Below are 21,771 nucleotides of genomic sequence, written 5' to 3'. Positions count from 1 at the left end.
ATTGATTGTGTGGTCACAATATCTTTGTTGGAACTGTTAAAACTGTTTTGCTATAAAAAAAATGTAAATAAAGAATTAAAAAAAAATATATGACCAGTTGCTGGTAATGATGTAAAATAACTTTCACCAAGAATGGGAAAAAAAGTCATTAGTACAGTACCAGCTATCTCCAGCACAAATCAACTGTAGATAGGCAATGTTCTGTTACGAATATTATACCTAATAGGAGTTGCAACATGATTCTCCCGGAACATCTGTTTACTCAGGTCTATAAAAAGAGATTAGGAAACTTCTGTGATGGACATTGTGGGATGAAACCAGTGTATCAGGGCACTTTCAGTCCTTTATGAATACAGACCTTCACTTCTAATTCTAGGCATCACACAAGGACAATGAAGCTCTTCGCTCTATCCCTGTTCTGTCTCTTACATTTTGGATATGTAATAGGAAAAGAGAAAACATATTACATTGGAATTAGAGAGGTAAATTGGGATTATGCCCCCAGCGGAATGAATATAATTTCTGGAAAATCCATTGATGATGATGAGTAAGTAACAATTATATGTGTTATATTTGCTCAGTTGAATTTGGAAATGCTAATTGTTTATGTATGTCTATGGACTGCTGATGGACTGTAAGTTTTTATATTGTACAGAGGTGACATTTATAGAGCGGTTTCTCTTTACTAATGAATAACCAGCCACATCTGCAGATATATTTGGTGTGTATAATTTAGTTGTTTGCTATATGTTATTTAGCAACAGGATTAAGGAATTAATTATTATACTTCTATATAGAATATGCATTGTTATATTGTATTGATACCATACATAAAATACATTTTAATATGTGCAGTTAACACTGGAATATGATTTATTTATTTATTAGAAAGATGCATCCTTTCATTCCCTCTGTGTAAATATTTCTTACTGACAAATTCATATTAACTTGTAAATAATCAATATATTTTATTATGGCAATGTCTTGATATAAATTAAATTAGTCGCATCATCTAGAAGAGCAGCTTAATCAGTGGCTGTGAAAATAATTCCTGTGTGTAATGGATGTGTTGTTCATCTCAGATATTTACTAACCTTTCTGATGAAAATGTTATTACATTTTACCTGTGACTTTTTATTGATTGATTGATAGCAGTGACCTATTGTACCTGGGCTCACTGATTCCAAGATTCTGCCTCTCACACATCTAAGATCTATCTACAATAGTGTTAGTACAGTGCACAGTACACCTCTAAACACAGTGTAATATACACCAAACCTTCTATGGGATAAGGTCTGTAATGCGTGCAAATCACTTAACAGCTATAATAAATAAATAGACACAATAAAGTGTGTGCACTATATAAATAACTGGTAATAAATATATAAATAAGTAGATTTGGCAGAAAAAACTGTTAGCTATTTTTTTAATTAAATATATATTTGTTTAAGGGAAAGTATGGTGGCAAAGAAACGATGGCCAGAAACATCCCAATCTACAATGCACAATAACAAGCAACAACATGCGTTGCAGGCGGATACTGCCCAAGGTGCATAAACACAACTATAAAACCCCTATAAACAACAAAGGCATCCACTTGACATTCTAACTTGATGAACCCCCCATTTGGGCGATGATGCTGCCCCCGTTAGGGTGGTACAGCCAACTACCATTCAACAAAGGAAATAATTGCACCCGGACTGGTGACCTGCTGTTCTTCCCGCCACAAAGTAGCCAATGATATACAGTTCCACCAAATCAACAGGCTCAAAAAAGGTGGGAAGACTGGTACAAAGAGCCTTGGACCACAACCCAAGCCTTTAAACAAACTTAGACAATGAGACAGACCCCTGCACTGCCATAGGCTGCTAAAACCAGTGATCAGCACCAATGCCAGCTCACATCCTAGAGGTTTAAACCACCTCCTAGGTCAATATTCGGTTTCTCTCTTCTGACATGGCTGCCTAACCCTAGATAAAATAAATATATCCCTAGCCCATTATAGGAGAAGATTTCTACTGCCAGCTCTAATATAATATAATAAGTGTTGCTTACTAGAAGCATATATTTGGGATTAACCATATGCACTGCCATAATAAGAGAATGATTAGGGGGTAAGTTATTGCAGCAGCAGGAGATACATTTAGGAAAACTGTACAAAAACAATAAATTATATGGTAAATCTCCTTTCCACCAATTAGAAGAAATGCAGGGTCCTGTGTCCGAGACACTGCACTGCAGCTTATCAGGAATCCTCCGCTCTGGCATGTAATCGTCACATCTTCTGCCAGAGAAGGTTGAAAAATGCTGAAGTCCAGTTATCACCTTTGATACTAGCAAGCTCAGAGCTATGCAGAGTTCAACATTTTCCTGTCATTTCCTTACTTGGCTTACACAGAAATGTTCTTGGCTAGATATACAGGAGTAAACTATCAGAAAAGCAAGAGCAGGACAAGCACATGGTTATTTCCAAATTAAAAGCAGAACTGAATTCCAAACTTTGGGGATATAAATGATATCCCTTACAATGGGCTGGAATTCCCTAAAGCAATATAAATCCTAACCTTGAAAAAAAGAAGAATTCAGGCTCAGATGCTATTGTTATCGCAGCTACTAACATGGTAGCAGCTGCGATAGCGCTATTATGGTAATGCAGCAATAGGCATCACGCCTCCTGCATGCATTACTGATCCGAGCTGCATCCAGGGACACAGCATCGAAACATCTGCGTGATCCTCGGCCGGCTGAATGACCATGGGATCACTCTAGCTGACTGCCGTAGATACACAATAGAGACCAGGAAATCTCTGCCAACCGACGGAGATCCTGGCCACTTCCCTCCCCTCCCAAAGGCGGTGATATGTCTCCCTTTTGTGAAACGTATGCCATCACCGCCCCTTCCCCACCCAGAAACAGCAGCAGACTGTCAATCACTGTATGTGCGCATTCCAGTGCTTAGTATATTTGGGGAATGCAGTAAAACCCCCGAAAACTGCATTTTCAGGGGTTTTTACCGCATTTCATTACATTCACCATTAATACACCCCACCCTTAATGATTTACCCCCCCCCCCCCCCACATATACCCAATCTTTTCTTTTCACTTACAATCAGGGGCTGACTGGCAAATTATAGCTTGAAGGACGATCAGAAAACTGGCCTGTAGTGTATGAGCAGCCCATCTTTTAAGATTGCTTTAGGTACCATAAATAAGATAACAATGAGGATGTATCAAAGCATCTAAAGGGAAGATGCCCATAGCAACCATCAGCTTCTGTCATTTTATAGAAGGTGCCAGATAAATGATAGCTAGAAGGTGATTGGTTGCTACAGCCAACATCTCAACTGTTTCTCTGTAGATGCTTTGATACATTTCCCTCTAATTTAGTCTTTTTATTGTTTTGTTTCCACTTGTAAAGCGCAACAGAGTATAAATAACTTGATAAAAAATTATATAAATATAGACTTCTTTCAAAAACCTACCGTCCACCCTGATTCAATGTATACTTTCAATGTATACTTGCCCTCCTCATAGATACATGTACAAAACATCCTTCAAAGCAGGTAGAAGTACAGGGACTTCTACAGTACTTAAACAATTGGAGATTCATTAGTTAATCCAATGTTTCAGATTTACTCAGAAAACTTTGATTGGGCATGCAGAAAAAGTGAATGCATTTCACCTTTTATGCAACTTACACCCATGTGCGAGCTCACCAGTGCACCATTCCAATGTGTTCCAGCTTAGCTCCATCTCCTCACAGCAGTGGACCTGGCAAGCAGGGTGGGGGGGTGTAAGCTGCAGGTGCCGACAGGAGTTAACAGTCCTGTGGAGGCATCATGTGTATTTGCAGGCAGGGCCGCCAGCAAAAATTCTGGGGCCCAGGACTGACAAAATAGACAGGGCCCCCCAGCCCCCATTATACAGAGAACCTCAAAAATAGAGGCATATTAAAAATAGCTGGAGCCAGTGGAGTTGACCATGTTACAGTAACATCACAGCACTCCCCCTTCAGTAATCACCTCACAGAAAGTCCCCTTATCAATAATCACCTCACAGCTCCCCCTCTTTAGTAATCATCTCACAGCACCCCTTCCTTCAGTACTTACCTCACAGTCCCAATCTTCAATAATCACTTTACTGAACCACCTCCCCTTCAGTAATCTCCTCATAGCAAGTACCCCCCCTTTAAAAATCACACTACAGCTACTCCTTTAACAATCACCAGTCTCAAATCCCCCTTCCCCTTCTCCAGCAAACTTACCACTTTTTTCTTTGGTCTCTGGTCTACCGTTTTGTCCTCTTTGCTTTCATGGAGGCTTTCTCCACTGCAGCGGCCGGCAGGCAGCAGAGCAGCCTTCCTTGATGTGACAAGTCACGATGCATGCGCACCTGCCGACAGCGCTAAGTTGAGCAGCCAGACAGCTCAGCTTCTCTGAACATCTCTGGGGCTGCTAAGAGGTGTCCTGAGAAGCAAAGCTGTCTGGCTGCTTGACTGTGTTGAAGGCTAGCAGCACAGAACATCAGGGGAGCATCCTGTCCCACAGCCATCCCTGAACACGGAGGTGGCGGGGGTGGGTGGATGGGCAGAGATATAGGGACTAGTGACCTCAGCGCGCTGGTAGGAGCAGGCCCCTGGCCGGGCCTATCAGTGACAGTTATTGTGGCAGGGGGGAAGCAAAGTAGCAGGTGTTCCTCTCCAGTGTCCGGGCCCGGGACTCCAGGCCCGGCAGTCCCCTCCTGATGGCGGCCCTGTTTGCAAGGGACAACAGGGGTTTTCCTCCAGGCCACATCTTTATCCAGGCAAACTGCCCTGGCATCACATACCCTTTCATATCTGTTAGCCTAGTGTTAGTGATAGTATACTTGGCAGCCTGGCTAACTGCTTTCTGGCATGATGTAAGGTCACCACCCATGGCCTAGTCTTTCACCCCAGCTGGGCACAAGTAGTTGATTTAGAGTTGAGAGAAAAGCACTTTGGTAAAACCATGTTGCAATGAGAGTGGGACAATGTGCAGCTAGATTTAGACATGTGAGGGGCATGACCTAGTTTAATTCTAGCATTCCTTTACCCATGTGCTACTGTTACATGCAAAATCAGGCAGTATTTACCCTGCATTTGCACCCTACGCATTGCAGCATAGTTTAATCATTCAGGGGGTGATGTATTAAGTCTTGGAAAGAGATCAAGTGGAGAGAGATAAAGTGGCAAGCAAACTGAATTTGTTAATAACATTGTGACGGAACCTGGTGTAGAAAGAATCGGGGAGGGGGGGGTATGTAGGAGAGGGAGAGAACAAAAGAGGGTGGTAGATGAGAGATAACAATAGAGAGGTGTAGATAGAGGCAGGAGGACCTGAAAGAGGGAGTGAAGAGAGGAAAGGACCAAAGAGAGAACCAGAATGGTGGAGAAGAAAAAAGAGGGAGCAGGGGAAGAGATAGGGAGAAGGGGAAAAGGGAACCCGACAGAGGGGTGGGAATAGGAAAGGACCAAAGAGAGCGGTGAGAGGCGAATATCAGACAGGAGGAGATGAGAGAACCAGAATGGTGAAGAAAAAAAGAGAGGGAGTGGGGAACGAGATAGGGAGAAGATGGTAAAAGAAGCCGACAGAGGGGTGATGCAGCCGCTATCCACCTGTCTGCATTTGTGGCCATATGATTGTATTACACATTTCTGTTACTTTTTGTCCTACTTGGGCATGTGCTCTGGACTTGTCCCGCAGGCTAAAGGTTGCCAGTCATCCCCTGTGTTCATGACATATCTCACAAATTTTAATTATTTACCCTATCGTCACTGTATCTTTGCAATACTGGGTCATTGATCTAGAATATTACAATGGAATATGCTGAAAAAAAGAACAATTATAACCAATAATAATTATACTAATCCTGTATATTGTGCTTCTATTTCTTTTGAGGCATGCCAGCATCTTTTTACAGCCTGGTCCTAATAGAATAGGCAGAGTCTATAAGAAGGCTGTTTACCTACAATACACAAATGACTCGTACACAGAAGAAATTAAGAAACCAAACTGGCTGGGATTCCTGGGCCCTCTTATGACAGCAGAAGTTGGTGACACAATGACCATTCATCTTAAAAACTTTGCTTCCCGGCCATATACCCTACATCCACACGGAGTGCAATACACAAAGGAAAATGAAGGTAAATTGTTTTGCTTGGGATAAAGAGGAAAAAATAATGTATAGAGTACCAAAAATATTTAAGTAACATTGAACCTTTATACTGTGACAATATACATTTAAATTATAGTGTTGTGATTAGGGAAGTCAAATGGGGCTATACTCATTAGTGTTGCTAAATGTAATGTGCCTAGGTTTAAAACTGATTTAGAGCACAGTAAGCAAAGCAGTATTTATCAAAATATGGGAGCGCGTTACAACTCATGTATTACAAGTACAACACAATGTTCCCCATACTACAGAGGGAGATAATGATGATATTAAGATACTATCCTGCTGCCTAACTATCAGACTGGGCAATTAGGGGCCAACCAGGGAAATGCAGCAGCAGCGGCCCACTGAAGGGGTGTGACCAACCATTGGGTAGGTGTGGTTATCAATAGGAGGGGCGTGGCCATGCCACAAGGGACACTGCATAATTTTAGTTATTCTCAGATTCACAGACACAGCACTGTGCCCAATTTAATGGAATACATTTTATCCCTTTAGTATTATAACAATAATAAAAATAATAATACTAATATAATATATGTGCCACCTTTAGTTGAAATGTAATACATATAATTGGTGCCCCCTTCAATTTAATAATAAAAACAACCTTTACTCTACACTTTACTCTAATGATATTATGTACCCTCTGCAGAGGGGTTTCCAGAGAGGAGGGGGCCCGTGTGCAGTCTCCGACTCGGGCCCCCTCCTCTCCATCTGGCGGCCGGCAGCGCACTGATCAGTGCACAGCCAGCGCAGGAGTTATAGACTCTAGGCAATAGAGTGCACCCAGAGTCTACAGAGTATGTGTAGGTCACCAGTAAAATGGCTGCGGTGGCCATTTTCCCTGTACTGTGCATGCGCAAATGATGGTAAAATGGCCAAGGTGGCCATTTTCCAGTCATTTTTACAGCTCCAGACCCACGCGCCGATGTGGGACTCTGGAGAGGTAAGTAAAACTATGGGTGCAAGGTATGCGGTGCACACCCTGCACCCATTATAGATACGCCCCTGACCCTCTGTGCCTCTCACAGTCACTGACACACACACTGTGCCTCTCTCACACACCACACTGTGCCTCTCTCTCATACACACACTATGGTACTTGTGTAATAGGTTTGCGAGCTGCTGCAGGAACTCCTGGGAGTCTTCCAGTATTATTAAAGCAGAAATCATTTTAAAGGCAAAAGCATCTTCTTACACAAACCCATGCACTTCCTGTAAAGCTACTGAATATGGGACTGATTCAGAGATGAACGGTATTGCACAGCCTCAGGCAGGGGCATTTTAAGAGAGGAGGGGGCCCGTGTGCAGCCTCCTTTTGGGCCCCCTCCTCTCTGTCAGCGCACACTAAGCGCTGTAGATTCTGAATTCATGCCAGGATCAACTGTGCATGCGCTGGTCTCCAGGAAAATGGCGCCCGTGCCTCCATCTTTTCTGCACATGCACAGATTCCAAAGTGCTGCTCAGCAGCGCCGAACCATCACTGCAGAGCAGCAAACATTCACTGGGAAAATGGCCACCACCACTTAACCAGTGAGTGTTTACTGCTCTGCAGTGCTGGTCCGACTCTGCGAAGCAGCACTTCGGAATCTGTGGAGAGGTACAGTATGTATATTTTAACTAAGGGTGCAGGGTTTGGGGCCCCCTGGATCCAGGGGCCTGTGTGCACCGCACACCTTGCACCCATTATAAAGACGCCTATGGCCATAGGGAAGCGGCTGTGCAATACTGTACAACCAGTGCTTGAAGTGCTTGAAGCGTGCATCTCGCTCTGGTGATCACTGTATCCCCACTGAGACAGAAGACGGCGCACCTGCTACTGGCTCAGCGTGATTGGCCGAGTCCCGGTGAGAATCCTGACCCTCTTCTCCTGGCAGTGCAACCCCTCACAGCTCTCCCCAAGAACCCTCCCAGCTTTTTCCTGGGGTTACTAGACTGTGTTGATTGGCGTCACCAGGTGTGGTATAAAAGATAGACAGTTAAAAGCTTGACAATGTCTAGATAGACACCAGATGTTAGACAGGCAATAGGTCGATAGGGACAAAAGGTCGACACAATAAAGGTCGACATGAAAGGTCAACAGGTACAAATGGTGGGTAGGGACAAAAGGTCAACACGAAAATGGTTGTCACAAATGGTCGACACATGTTTGTTTGTTTTTTAACAATTGCTATGCGGCAAAAATGGCAAATGCGTATGCCTTAACGTACAACTCTGAATCAGTCCCTCAATGCGCTGCAGGAGAGTGCTAGGCATGGTGTCAGATGTCCGCTGGGCTGGTCCCGTTTTCAGTGCATGAGTGCATGGGGCCATCCATCAACATCTGTACACGGCTACTATAGCGTAATCTGCACGCTGCCTATTGTGTCAGCATATAATGAAGCAGCAATCAGCATTGACAATTTTAATTTAGACAGGACAGGAACAGCAATAATAAACCCTGATCCACCCCACCCCCCTCTACTTCCCTTTTATTGGCTAGTTAGGTAATTTGAATAACTCCTCCTCCACCTGCTGCCTGGCTGACCAGCTGTTTACAATACAATCTTCTTCATGAAAGTCAGTGTGACTGGCAGGGGCTTCCTTCTCTTATCTGCGCTGGGATGGCATGGACGTAACACAGCAATGCGGCAGCATACTGTAGGTATTAGACCATGTAGTGAGTGAGTGACCAGAGACTCCGTGCCCATTTTGGCAACACATGGTCCCATATCCCAATATGACCCTTTCTTTCCCAGCCCACTCCACACCTGACTCATTCTGTTTCATATTTGCTACCAATTACTTGTACTTACGTCTCTCTAATCCCTCCCTAAGTGTGACTGTCTCAATCATCACCTACCTGTCTGTCTCTCCTTTATTTTGTTAACCCTTTGGCAAATTTTATATAAGTACCTCTACACCTGCCACCACTATGGGGGTGTAATTCCCCACTGTGTGAGTTATTACATCTGACACTGGGCAGACCACAATTCCCAGCAGCCTCTGCAGCTACTGAAGAAGTCAGAAACTTGTCACATGACCAGTGTCAGGTGGTAAGGTCAGTAACAGTTGAAGCATGGCAGGTAGTCAGGGAGAGCTGAGGTAACTGACCTGGAGAGTGGAGCGACGCTATGAGAGGGCTGATACTGCTACTGGAGGAGGAACAGGGGCAGGTATTGGGACATAGCGTATCAGCAGACCAACAGAGAGAACATCTAATTTAAATGAGAGGTGAAAAGTACCCTCCCAAAAGCCTGAGCAGAGTAGTGCAGGAGAGTAATAGTAGCACAGAAGTACCCAAATACAAGTCACAACTACATTCATCCCTGCCAGAGACTACAGTCATTGTCATCAGAAAGATAGACATTATATCACAGACATGAAAAGAGATTAAACCAGAGCCCAAACCTGTAATAGGGCCTCAGCATAGCTGGAATACACATAAAGCTGGGGATTTATAGACTACAGCTATCAGACTATTTATAATTCAGATGATATATCACCAGCCTGGATGTATAATTGCTCTCCTCCATAGAATAATCTTTAGTACCTCAAATAAAGAGATTGTAATGACTTATTTAACTGCTGCAAAATTATACTGCACAGCAGATAGAGCCGTATTCAATTTGAGCCGAGCCGCGTTAAATTAACACTGCCCGGACTTAATGTCGACTTCGCCTGTTTTGCAAGTGGTAAAGTATCGCGGCCGTCCAGGCTTTACCCCGTATTCAATTTCAAAGTACGTGTAAATGGCACCCGGCGATACTGTAACAAGCAGAAAGTACTGTCATTTTTGGGGAAATCAGCCTGTCACCTCCCAAATGATACTCTGACATGGAGGTTCCCTATGGTACCCCCCGATTTGGCTTGCTGAAGGTATTTGGTGGTTTTAAATGGGCTCAATAGCTGCTAAATAGCGTTTTTCTATACCTGATGCAGAATAGTATTTAGGAGTCATTTTTCCAGAAAATAAGTTATCCCAGCAAATTTGGGGTACTTGAAAATGAGGGTCAGCATATTTTAAGTTGAAAAAGTGAAGTTGAAAAAATCATGAAAAATCCACCTGCCGCAAACACCTGCATTCAAAAAAACACATGGGGCATACTTGGGGACCCCCCAAAGTCAAGTTCGTTACTTTTTAAGTTTGTACCCCAACATTTTTTTTTCATCCCCTTTTTCAAAGTACATTTTTGGGGTGTCCTTAAGGTTTTTTTTTTTTTTTTGACACAGATTACCTTTGGGGGACTGTCTGAAGGCTGCACGGGGGTTCCCGCAATGTTGCACCCCAAAACCCCAATTCTGCACTTTTTTCCGCCTGCCATTCATAGGCGATACTTTAGCTCCTATTACATTGCATTGACTTTCCGCCTAGGCGGAAAGTCTTTCAAGTTGAATACGGGGTAAAACCAAAACAGGCAATAATGACGTCATCGGCGGTAACTTAGGGCCTGATTCAGAGCCGCTCTTAAGCGGCCGCTCGTTCGCTCCGAGCGATGTTCGCACAACTGCGCATGCGTATGGGTTGTAATACGCATGCGCGAACCAGTCATTGCGGTTGGAAATTGTGTGCTCGCAAAATAGCGAATGCCTGCTAATTTGAGTGGCAGAATGAGGCATTTGTGGGTGGTAACAGGGGAAGGTGCTTGAAAACGGGGAGTGGAGATCCGAACGCAGGCGTGCCAAATGGTCAAAATGGGCGTTTTATGGGTGTGCATAATTAACAAAGCAGCGTCATCGACCACGTCACTTGGTTGTCTTTTAGCCTGAACTGCTCGCATGATTGCGGTAGGAAAATCCTACCACAAGCACTGCGAGCAGTTCATACGCCTTTCGATGTACTCGATTAATCTAATAAATAGCGGAGATGACGTAGGATGCGAGCGGCCAGGGGGCGTTTTTTTAAAAATAGCAAGGGCATGTTTCGTTCGCTCGTTCAGACATAGAGACGTCAACAGACCGCAAAGAGCGAGCGCTCTATTTAAATATCCGGCCCCTTTTTCTGGACGAGCGAGCGCAAATAGCGTGCGGCTCTGAATCAGGCCCTTAATGCGGATTCGGACTTAACACCTCAAATTGAATACCATAGCGTCTTATGGTCCATGAACTCCATGTGTGAGCTCCAAACCAGCAACAGCAACTCCTCAAAGCCCAGCTTAATTCAAGTAAAGCTACAATTTTAAGTCAGCCAAGTACCTATTCAGGAACTCCTACCATAACCAAAGGAATATATGTGCACCAACGAGGTTATAACCTACATAGAGACTCTAGACAGAGGATAAATATGTACATGTAGCTGAGTGTTTATAGTGCAGTATAAAATTATTAGTTATTAATGTTGAAGCCAGTAATGAGTACCATTAGTATCTAGGTTGCATTCTTGTGTTTGTATTTTAGAGTTAGATATAGTAAATAATATTTTTGCAAGGGAGTTCTTAAGAAAAACCATATACATATAATTTAGTGCAGTTCTGCAAAGTAGTGAACCCATATTGTATATTGTAAATAATGTGACAAATTGATTAGTATGAATTTAAAATAATTTACCTGTTTAACTGTTAAAGTAATCAAAAGGAAAGTTCCTTCATGAAAGTTGTTCAGTAAAGTGTTCCTGAAAAATAAAGAGAACTTATTTACATCCATTATGTTTAATATGTGTAAACTATCCTGTGAATAGAATGTATGATATCAAGTCAGATTGAGAAGTGTAATGCAAATAAAGTAGTAGTTAGCTTGTACAAGGGTTTCGCTAAATAGAGAGAAGTACTCAAACACAGAAAATAGGGGGCCTTGCCTCTCCTTGATTTGAAAGAAAGGAAATCATATAGTAGTGCCCCCATATAATGCCCCTGTAGTAGTGCCCCCATATAATGCCCCAGTAGTGCTGTTTGTACAAGAAAAAGAGCACTTACCTTAGTGCGCATGGAGAGAGCCAGAAGCTGGAGTTCACAAGAGAACTTCAGCCTCTGGCTAACGCGGCGCTGCAGGGAAGGAGCCGGGCGCCCGCGGGTAATAACCTCTCAGCGGGCGTCCGGCTTAGAGTCTCCCTGCAGCACAGGCGGGCATGCATATGAATCATTCATTCATATGCATACCCAGCTGTCCGTCCATTACCCCCAGGAATTTAATTTGGGATAATTTTCCCCAGTTCCCTGTTCCTATAGTCTAGGATGAGTGTATTACAGGTGTTTTACCCTCCCTCATGGCTGCTGGTGCCTCTGTCACACCCATGTGTGCCTCTGCCATGTCTGCCATCCCCATGTGTTCCTCAACCTCCCCAATGATTGCCTCCACCTCCTCCAGGGCTGAGAGATGGAAGCAGGGAGTGAGAGGTGCAGGGAGTGAGAGAGGGAAGGTAGGAGTAAGAGGTACAGGGGATGAGAAAAGGAAGCTGTGAGTGAGAGATGCAGGAGGTTAGAAAGAGAGGGGAGGGAGAGAGAGGTGTGAGGTGAAAATAGGAAGAAGTGAGTGAGAGGTGCAGGGGTGAGAGGTGGAAGGAGATAGCGAGAGGTGCAAAGGGAGAGAGAGGGAAGGAGAGGTGTGGGGGTGAGAGAGAGAAGGAGGGAGTGAGAGGTGCAAAGGATGAGAGAGGGAAGGAGAGGTGTGGGGGTGAGAGAGGGAAGGAGAGGTGTGGGGGTGAGAGAGGGAAGGAGAGGTGTGGGGATGATAGAAGGAAGGAGGTAGTGAGAGGTGCAATGGGTGAGAGATGGAAGGAGAGGTGTGGGGGTGAGAGAGGGAAGGAGGGAGTGAGAGGTGCAGGGGTGAGAGATGGAAGGATGTAGTGAGAGGTGGAAAGGGTGAGAGAGGGAAGGAGAGGTGTAGGGGTGATAGAAGGAAGGAGGGAGTGACAGGTGTAGGGGTGAGAGAGGGAAAGAGGAAATGTGGGGAGAGAGATGGAAAGAGGGAGTGAATAGTGCAGGTTAAAGAGAGATAGAGGGTATGAGAGGTGCAGGGCCCAGGGGGTAAGGGAAGGAGGAAGGAAGAGGAGCAGGGGTGACATATAAAATATTAAATAAAGATAAGTATTAATGTCAGATATCAGAGATGAACACACATCACTGAATCCCTAAAAATACACTCAGAAAAACTCATTCTTGTTTCTCCTTGTTTGTATCTATTTCCAAGTCAGTCAGTTGTAGTCAGCACATGTACAAGCTGCCATACAGGCTCCTGCTTGTGCACAGCAATTGGAAGCCCGGACATAGGCTGCAAGCAGAATCTGCCTTCTGCAGGAAACGCATTGGAGGCGCCAGGGCCCGTTCCAGCAGCTTCTGTGCATAAATCAGTCTGCCCCATAATGTGATATAAAGAGAAGTATGCAAAGATGGAGAAAAATGAACAAGTTAAGTGATTTCAAAGTTTCATGTGTGTACTCCTTCCTCCTAGATTGCTATTATTTAGAAATACCCCCAGTACACAGTTCTGTCATGAGATAATCAATATATGATGTTAATTATAGGAATATTCCCCAGAAGCCTGGACATAGGGCCTGATTCAGCTTTGGGAATACAGTAAGATATAAAAACTGATAGTAAAATGTATTTTAATGAGCTCCTTCATTTTCTTGCAGGAGCATTATATCCAGATAACACCTCAAAGGCTCAGAATAAAGGTGATGCTGTCAAGCCTGGTGAATCATACACTTACACATGGGATGTTGTTGAAGATCAAGGGCCAACTTACTGGGTTGAAGACTGTGTGACCAGGGTTTATCACTCACATATTGATGGTCCTCGGGATGTGTTTTCTGGACTTGTTGGACCCTTGATTATCTGTAAGGAAGGTGAGTAATCCTTTCAGTTATTGGTTTACTTAATAACAGTATGCCATATGCAGTATTTTATGAATGTTCTTTTTTAATATTAATTTACATAGTATGAGAAATAAATTTTGTATATGTTTCTACCCATTTGAAAAAAATAATAATAAGCTTGATCTATATCATAATAGATCATCTCCAAGCAGATGTTAGAAGTATCTCCCCATAAATAGAATGACATGAGCTGTGATGTATTGTATACTGTATGTATTGAGAAATAAGCGGAACTATAGAGTATGAATTTCCCTCAAGAATATCAAATTGTCTGACTTTTTGTCATCTTTATATTTACACTAGCGACCCATCCCGGCTGTGCACGGGAGCAATTTGATCTCACCACAGCCCCCTGCATCTCATAACAACCTACGCCATGTCACCACAGTCCCCTGCATCTCATAAGAACCTATGCCATATCACCACAGTCCCCTGCATCTCATAACAACCTATGCCATGTCACCACAGTCCCCTGCATCTCATAACAACCTACGCCATGTCACCACAGTCCCCTGCATCTCACAACCACCTATGCCATGTAACCACAGACCCCGCATCTCAACACAGCCCCCTCTGCATCTTACAACAACCTCCTGCTCCACACTCCTGCCCCCTGCATTTCACGGCAGCATCCTATATTTCACCACAGCCCTTTGCATCTCACCACAATCCCCTGCTTCTCAGGTGCCCCTGTCCGAGAACAGCACTGACTTCCATGGGTTGTGCCTCCTGTTCACCGATGGCGTATGGATGAACAGGAACATTACGCTGGAGAGGGAGCACTTCATGGTGGAGGAGTGGTAGCCGGAGTCCATCTGCAGGTTCAGCGTAGGGATGGACATTGGAATCTGATGGTTACTAACTATCAATGTTTTTGTTCCAATGGTAGTGTTTTTTACCATTTCATGGTGGAGGTTTGATGTTTGCCACGATCGAATGGAAATCATTTGATTGTGTTCCAATGGTTGGTTGTTTTTTTTCATTCTTGATAGCTATGCCTCCTCTGGCTCCTTCCTGGTTACTGTGTCTGCATCAGGGCATCTTAATGGATTCATTGAAGGCTGTCTCTCACTCTCTGGGCCTGATTCAGAGCCGGATGCTATTTTGCGCTCGCTCATCCAGAAAAAGGGGCTGGCTATTTAAATTGACCGTTCGCTCTTTGCGGTCTGTTGACGCCTCTATGTCTGAACGAGCGAATACATGCGGACGTTTTTTTGTAAAAAAACGCCCCCAGCCGCTTGCATCATACGTCATCTCCGCTATTTATTAGATTAATCGAGTACATCGAAAGTCGAAAGAACTGCTCGCTACTCATGTGGTTGCATTTTCCTACCGCAATCATGCGAGCAGTTCTGGCTTAAAGACACCCAACTGACGTGGTCGATAACGCTGCTTTGTTAATTATGCACACCCTTAAAACGCCCGTTTTGACCTTTTGGCACGCCTGCGTTCGGATCTCCACTCCCCGTTTTCAAGCACCTTCCCCTGTTACCACCCACAAACGCCTCATCCTGTCACTCAAATTAGCAGGCATTCGCTATTTTGCGAGCACACGATTTTCGTCTGCTCTGACTGGTTCGTGCATGCGTACTAAAACCCATATGCATGCGCAGATGTGCGAACATCGCTCAGAGCAAACGTGCAGCCGCTTACGAGCGGCTCTAAATCAGGCCCTCTGTCTTCCTCAGAGGCTCTCTAGGCTGCTACTAGCAACAGGGCACATTGCTAGCTCTGAATGCTGTATAGAATAGTAAAAATCCCATCAAAATCCATTCAGTGGTTCAAGAGATCAGCCCAAACTAACACACAGACCCCTAAACGAACACACAGACCCCTATACTGAGAGAGATCGAGAGAGATCGAGAGAGAGATCGAGAGAGAGATCGAGAGAGAGATCAAGAGAGAGATCGAGAGAGAGAGAGAGATCGAGAGAGATCGAGAGAGAGATCAAGAGAGAGAGAGATCAAGAGATCTAAAAATATTAGCAAATATATAGTAAATTGACTTCTATTGTTCATGAGGATTTACTACTTACTTTGCTCCCAGCATTTTTAGGTGGGGTATCTGTGTATTTGTTTGGCATACTTACACCTGCCTTCTGTATACATATAGTTGGTGTGCTTGGAAATTATATTCTGTTGAGGTTTATAACTGGCACCTCACAGGGTGGTTCCCATACTATATCAATGTTGTGTGTTAAATGCTGACGCACTACTCACTTCTGCTTTTGTATACATAAATCATGATGTGATGTCACAGTGATTCTTATTTAGGGTAGACAGGCCTCTTACATATGTGGGAGACAGTACTTATATCCAAAGTAATATGATTAGATCCTTGCAAAATCGATCAAATAGCAATTGGTGAACTTGTTAAATTTAGATCCAATCTATTAGTGCAAAGTATGTGTAGGGTAAAGTTAAAAAATAAAATAAATTTTAAAAAATCTATAGTAAAAAATGCCATTTCTCCAGACCCTATATCTACGTATCTGAAACCTTTATGTGGTCCATCTGTATTCAGAGATTGAGGTTTCACTGTTTATAATGTTAATAAATTATAAAGAGCAAAAATCCCACAAAATGAAAGCCCTGCCAAATTAATAATAGTAAAAAAACCTCTAACATCCACAAGTATCAACAGTGGCTTGGAGGTAACTGCTTACGTGGCACTGGCAACAGTAGCAATGCAGATGCTAGTAAAAGGGACTGTATATCTGCTGAGGTTACCTGGAACAAACAGAGGAACACGCAGTGTGCCATAACAGATCCTGATGGTATTGGAGCATTTGAGCCTTTTTCGGAAGTAGTGAAGTTCTAAGTAACAATGCTGCATTCAAGGGACACAAACAGCCAAAGTGGTTCTGAGTCCAGTTCACACTGAGTAGCAGTACAAAGTGCTATCATGGTGCTTCTCAACATACTGCACTCTGGGCCTGATTCAGACCCAGTCGCAAGCCCCGAGCGCTCGCAACCGGGTCGATGGTGGCCCAGAGCGCAAGCGCACCACGGAGCCGGCTCCGTCGTGCGCATACGCGAGACCCGGATAGCGACGGGCAATCCGTCACTCCAGGTCTCGCACCAAAGGGGGTGTGCTGTCGATGTTGAGTGACAGCACGCCCCCTTTGGTGGGCGAGCGTGGGGGTGGCTGCCCAGATGGATGGGTAAGGATCTCAGAGATCCAAACCCGCTCATCTCTGGAAAATATATATGTAGGGGGTGTATAAAAGTTTTTATGGTGACACGATGAGGTTGTAACAGTCAATGTATGATGAAAAGAAAGCTCATGAGTTTTTAGAAGAGGCGGCTCCGTCGTGTGCATGCGTGAGACCCGAATAACGACGGCCAAGCCATCGCTATGGGTCTCGCACCAAAGGGGCGTGCTGTCGATGGCGAGTGCTGGGGGGGTGGCTGCCCAGACGGAGGTGTTCCCATGGGAACGCCTACCATTTGGGGGCGGCCCCACTGACATCACAAGTGATGTCAGTGGGAGAGCTTTCGGCTCTGTTTGAGCCGAAAGCTCTCTGGGGCTTGTGGCCACGAGACCCTACCACAAGGGTCTCGTCGCAAGCCCGATGGTCGTGATGGTCTTGACCATCGCGACCATAATCCTGGCCGCTCGCAACCCACAGCAATGCGAGTGACCAGGAGGCTGCTCCATAAAAAAAAAGACGCAATGATTCAGAGCGAGCGCTCTGTCAGAGCGTCCGGCTCTGAATCAGGGCCTCTGTGTAATGAACTGGTATCTGTGTTGGTGAGCAGCATTTCAATGTTATCTGTGGTCTCAAGTACAGATGAGTGGAATTTTCTAAACTATTTGCAGTATGACACATTTGAGAGTAATATTTCACATATTTTGCCTTAAGAATTTAGTTTTCCATGTGAATTAGTAAATGTTTAATAAATAGTTAATATTAAAAAGTATATATTATCAATTATAATAAGGCATATGTACAATAGGCCTACCAGGCAATATTGGTGAAAATTTTATTTTAAAAGTCTTGTAATATTTAGCTACACAAGCTAATAGTTTTCTGGTCTCCTATACAACAATTTTCTAGCCCATAAAATAGGCTTATAACAGCTAATCATTTCCACACTGTTTAAAACAGAGGGCTCTATTCATTATGTTAATTATTGGACCCCGATAATATACATTTGAATTTGCCGTGAGCACCGAGGCAATTCATAATTTTCAGATCAGTTGTCTCCCCAAATCTTTTCACTGCTCCTTTCGGAGCAGTGAAACTAGTGCACCTGCCTGACCTAGAGTTCACACAGATGCACAAAAGCGCCAGCGTCCAGTGGAAGGAGCCAAAGAGGGGGGGAACGGCACTCGCCATCTGAAGTTGGTGAATGTTTCTGCAGTCAAGCTCCAAAAATATTGTATTTCTGGAGCTTGATGAAATTCTGTTCCCATACGAACCACATCGGAAGTAAAAGGTAAGCAGGAGATATCTGTGATACTAGTGTATGGGGACAGCGAGCCACATCGGAAGTGAAAGGTAAGCAGGAAATATCTGTGATACTAGTGTATGGGGACAACGAGCCACATCGGAAGTGAAAGGTAAGCAGGAGATATCTGTGATACTAGTGTATGGGGACAATGAGCCACATCGGAAGTGAAAGGTAAGCAGGAGATATCTGTGATACTAGTGTATGGGGACAGCGAGCCACATCGGAAGTGAAAGGTAAACAGGAGATATCTGTGATACTAGTGTATGGGGACAACGAGCCACATCGGAAGTGAAAGGTAAGCAGGAGATATCTGTGATACTAGTGTATGGGGACAATGAGCCACATCGGAAGTGAAAGGTAAGCAGGAGATATCTGTGATACTAGTGTATGGGGACAACGAGCCACATCGGAAGTGAAAGGTAAGCAGGAGATATCTGTGATACTAGTGTATGGGGACAATGAGCCACATCGGAAGTGAAAGGTAAGCAGGAGATATCTGTGATACTAGTGTATGGGGACAATGAGCCACATCGGAAGTGAAAGGTAAGCAGGAGATATCTGTGATATCTCCTGCTTTGCCTTATTGGTGAATGGCCAAATGTTATCTCAAATTTACACAGCTCCAATATTAAATGCAAAGGCACACTTATCAACTCCCATTCCAGATCCTATTGATTCCTGATTTGGTGTTGAATAGGATATTTCAATAAATTTTTCAGCGGCTGCAACATTTTCATATTTTCAAACAGCAGCTGGGTAAAATGTCGCACTCATGACAGGATTAGCGTACAACTCTGAATCAGGCCCGATGGTTGGCATACAACCAGGGCCGTAGGGAGGGTGGTGCGGCCGTTGCCTCCGCACAGGGCGGAAACCTCCAAGGTCACCGGCCGCAAACTGCCTGGCTCCGGAGGTCTGAATGAAGTGATCTCCTGCTGTGCTGCGCGGTGCTCACAGAACAGCGCCAATGAAGATCCCTGCCCTCCACCTATCCCCTGTTGGAAAAAGGTATGCGCTCAGGGGGAAGAGGGGGCGGGGGGGGAGAAAGATGGGTGGTAGTGCAGCACAGGGTGCACTGCCGACCTGATACGGTGCTGCGTGCAACTCCGATGTTATAAGATCTGCGCATGCGCAGGATCTATACTGTACATGTACAGATCTCCTTCTACAAGCTCACTCGCAGTGCCCAGATGTTTGGGGGTGGTATCAGGCAGCGTCTTAGAAAATGGGGGCATGTCATCTTCACTTTCTGGGTGTGCTGAAGATTATTACAGATAACCGACGGTCACGCAGAGGGATCCTCAAACACAGCTGCAGATCACAGAAGCTGGCAGGAAGAATCTATTTACACAAGATGCCTCATTAGCGAATTATTGCACAGTATCTGCATCCAAAAACACAGCTATTGTGCAATAGCGTACAACTCTAATTCAGGCCCTATAGCTATAAATGATGTCCATACTATCTTTTGCTACCTCAGCTTCCTCAAGTTCTGACCCATAGTTATCCATAATGTTATTTGTCAGGATTTGTTTTTGAAGAATTTATTACATTTTATTATAGGTGTCGGAGCAAAGGCGAAACTGTATGAGGAATTCATCCTGATGTTCTCTGTGGTAGATGAAAACCTTAGTTGGTATCTGGATGACAATATCAATGCTTACTGCAATGCTTCTGTAGATAGAGAAGATGAGGACTTTCTGGAGAGCAACAAAATGCACTGTAAGTTCTACTTCTATTACATGTAATTACTGTATATTCAGGATGTCACAGGGAGAAATGTTTGTCTAATTTTTTGAACACCAATTTTTTTTTAAAGCTAATAAGGTTTTAATGTAATAACAATGTACAAAGCATATACAAAGATTATAAAATTTACAATTAAATAATTTGGGGCAGTAAGGAGTATAGTGCCTGTTTCTAATATGTGGACAATGTATTTCTGTGTTATAGCTATCAATGGCTACATGTATGGGAACCTCCCAGGCCTCTCCATGTGTGATAACTCAAAGATAAAGTGGTATATGTTCGGCATGGGGAATGAAGTGGATATACATTCAGCATATTTCCATGGTCAGGTGCTAACATATCAGCGTTTTCGTGTGGACACCCTTAGTCTTTTCCCTGCAACAATGATCGAAGGGGAAATGATTACCAAGAACCCTGGGAAATGGCTCCTCAGCTGTCAAGTTAATGACCACTTAGAAGGTAAATTATTATAGATCTGATGCAGCTTTATCCATTGGACTTGCATATTACATAATAATTATTCAGTGTTGCTACAATTCAATAAGATATTGATTTACAGGTGGCATGCAAGCAATCTATGAAGTAAGGAACTGTGCTTACCAATCACAGCGTTCCCGCAGGCATTGGGGAGATGTTAGACATTATTACATCGCTGCAGAGGAAATCATCTGGGACTATGGTCCAACATCTATCAATAAAATCACTGGAGAGAAATTAGATCATCCAGACAGGTAATACAATTTGGTAATATAATTTGCAATTTTATCTTGGAACAATGCAACTAATATTTAGTCTTCATCATCATCACTATCAGCAAATATTTACATCAGCCCTCTACGTGCTGTAAGAGATCCATCTAAATTCAGATGGATCTCTGTGTACACCCATCTCTGCATAGCCAGCAATTCTACACAAACATAGCACATCTTCATCAACGCCCTCATGAACTTAACCTATGTGCAAATTCCCCATTGTCACTCATTAATGCCCATGTAGGAAAATCAGTTGCAAGCTGTTCCTGTTCCTGTGCAGGACTGACCCGGGAGGAGGCCCGTCCCATGATGTGGCAGGATTGTCTGTTGGTTTTGAGGCTGGATGTCTGGTGGACCAGGCCTGCTTATCTCTAGGTTTTGAGCGTTTGGAAGCAGATCCCTGTGTTCTTGGAAAAGACTGAACTCTGGCCTTACCCTGCGGGTGAAAGGAACAAGATACTGAAGTTCTTGGAAATAAGCTGATTTTGAAGCTGCCAACGTAGTAGTGATCTTGTCCAAGGGAAGAGCTTCTTAGATTTTGTTTCCATTTTCCAGGTGTGCAGCCAAAGAGCTTTTCTGGCAGAACTTAAAGAAACAGAGGTTAAAATCCCAGAATCTATAGCTGCTTCGGAGAGATAAGAAGCTGCTTCCCTAATGTGTATAACCATGGTAACTAAGTCACTCCTATGAGTGCCCAAGGTAAGACCTTCCTCCAAAGAGTCTGACAGTCATCCTATTGCTTACAGACCATACAGGAAAGTGAGAAAGAGAGAAAGAAAGAAAGAAAGAAAGAAAGAAAGAAAGAAAGAAAGAAAGAAAGAAAGAAAGA

At 43.9% G+C, this 21,771-nt stretch overlaps 1 protein-coding gene across 1 annotated transcript in view; it reads left to right on the top strand.

The window, feature by feature from the left end:
- The first annotated feature begins 392 nt into the window (after positions 1-392).
- The window catches only part of LOC148524212 (ceruloplasmin-like), an 86,587-nt gene continuing 65,208 nt past the window's right edge, over positions 393-21,771 (top strand). The window contains 6 exon segments of the mRNA XM_088472072.1: positions 393-547; positions 5,919-6,163; positions 13,742-13,954; positions 20,005-20,163; positions 20,395-20,649; positions 20,750-20,921. Coding sequence (XP_088328198.1) covers positions 393-547; positions 5,919-6,163; positions 13,742-13,954; positions 20,005-20,163; positions 20,395-20,649; positions 20,750-20,921 — 1,199 coding nt within the window.

Source organism: Taudactylus pleione, unplaced genomic scaffold (assembly GCF_031769625.1).
Source record: "Taudactylus pleione unplaced genomic scaffold, aTauple2 ptg000120l, whole genome shotgun sequence".
Taxonomy (NCBI): Eukaryota; Metazoa; Chordata; class Amphibia; order Anura; family Myobatrachidae; genus Taudactylus; species Taudactylus pleione.
This window is presented reverse-complemented; position numbering and strand designations above follow the sequence as displayed.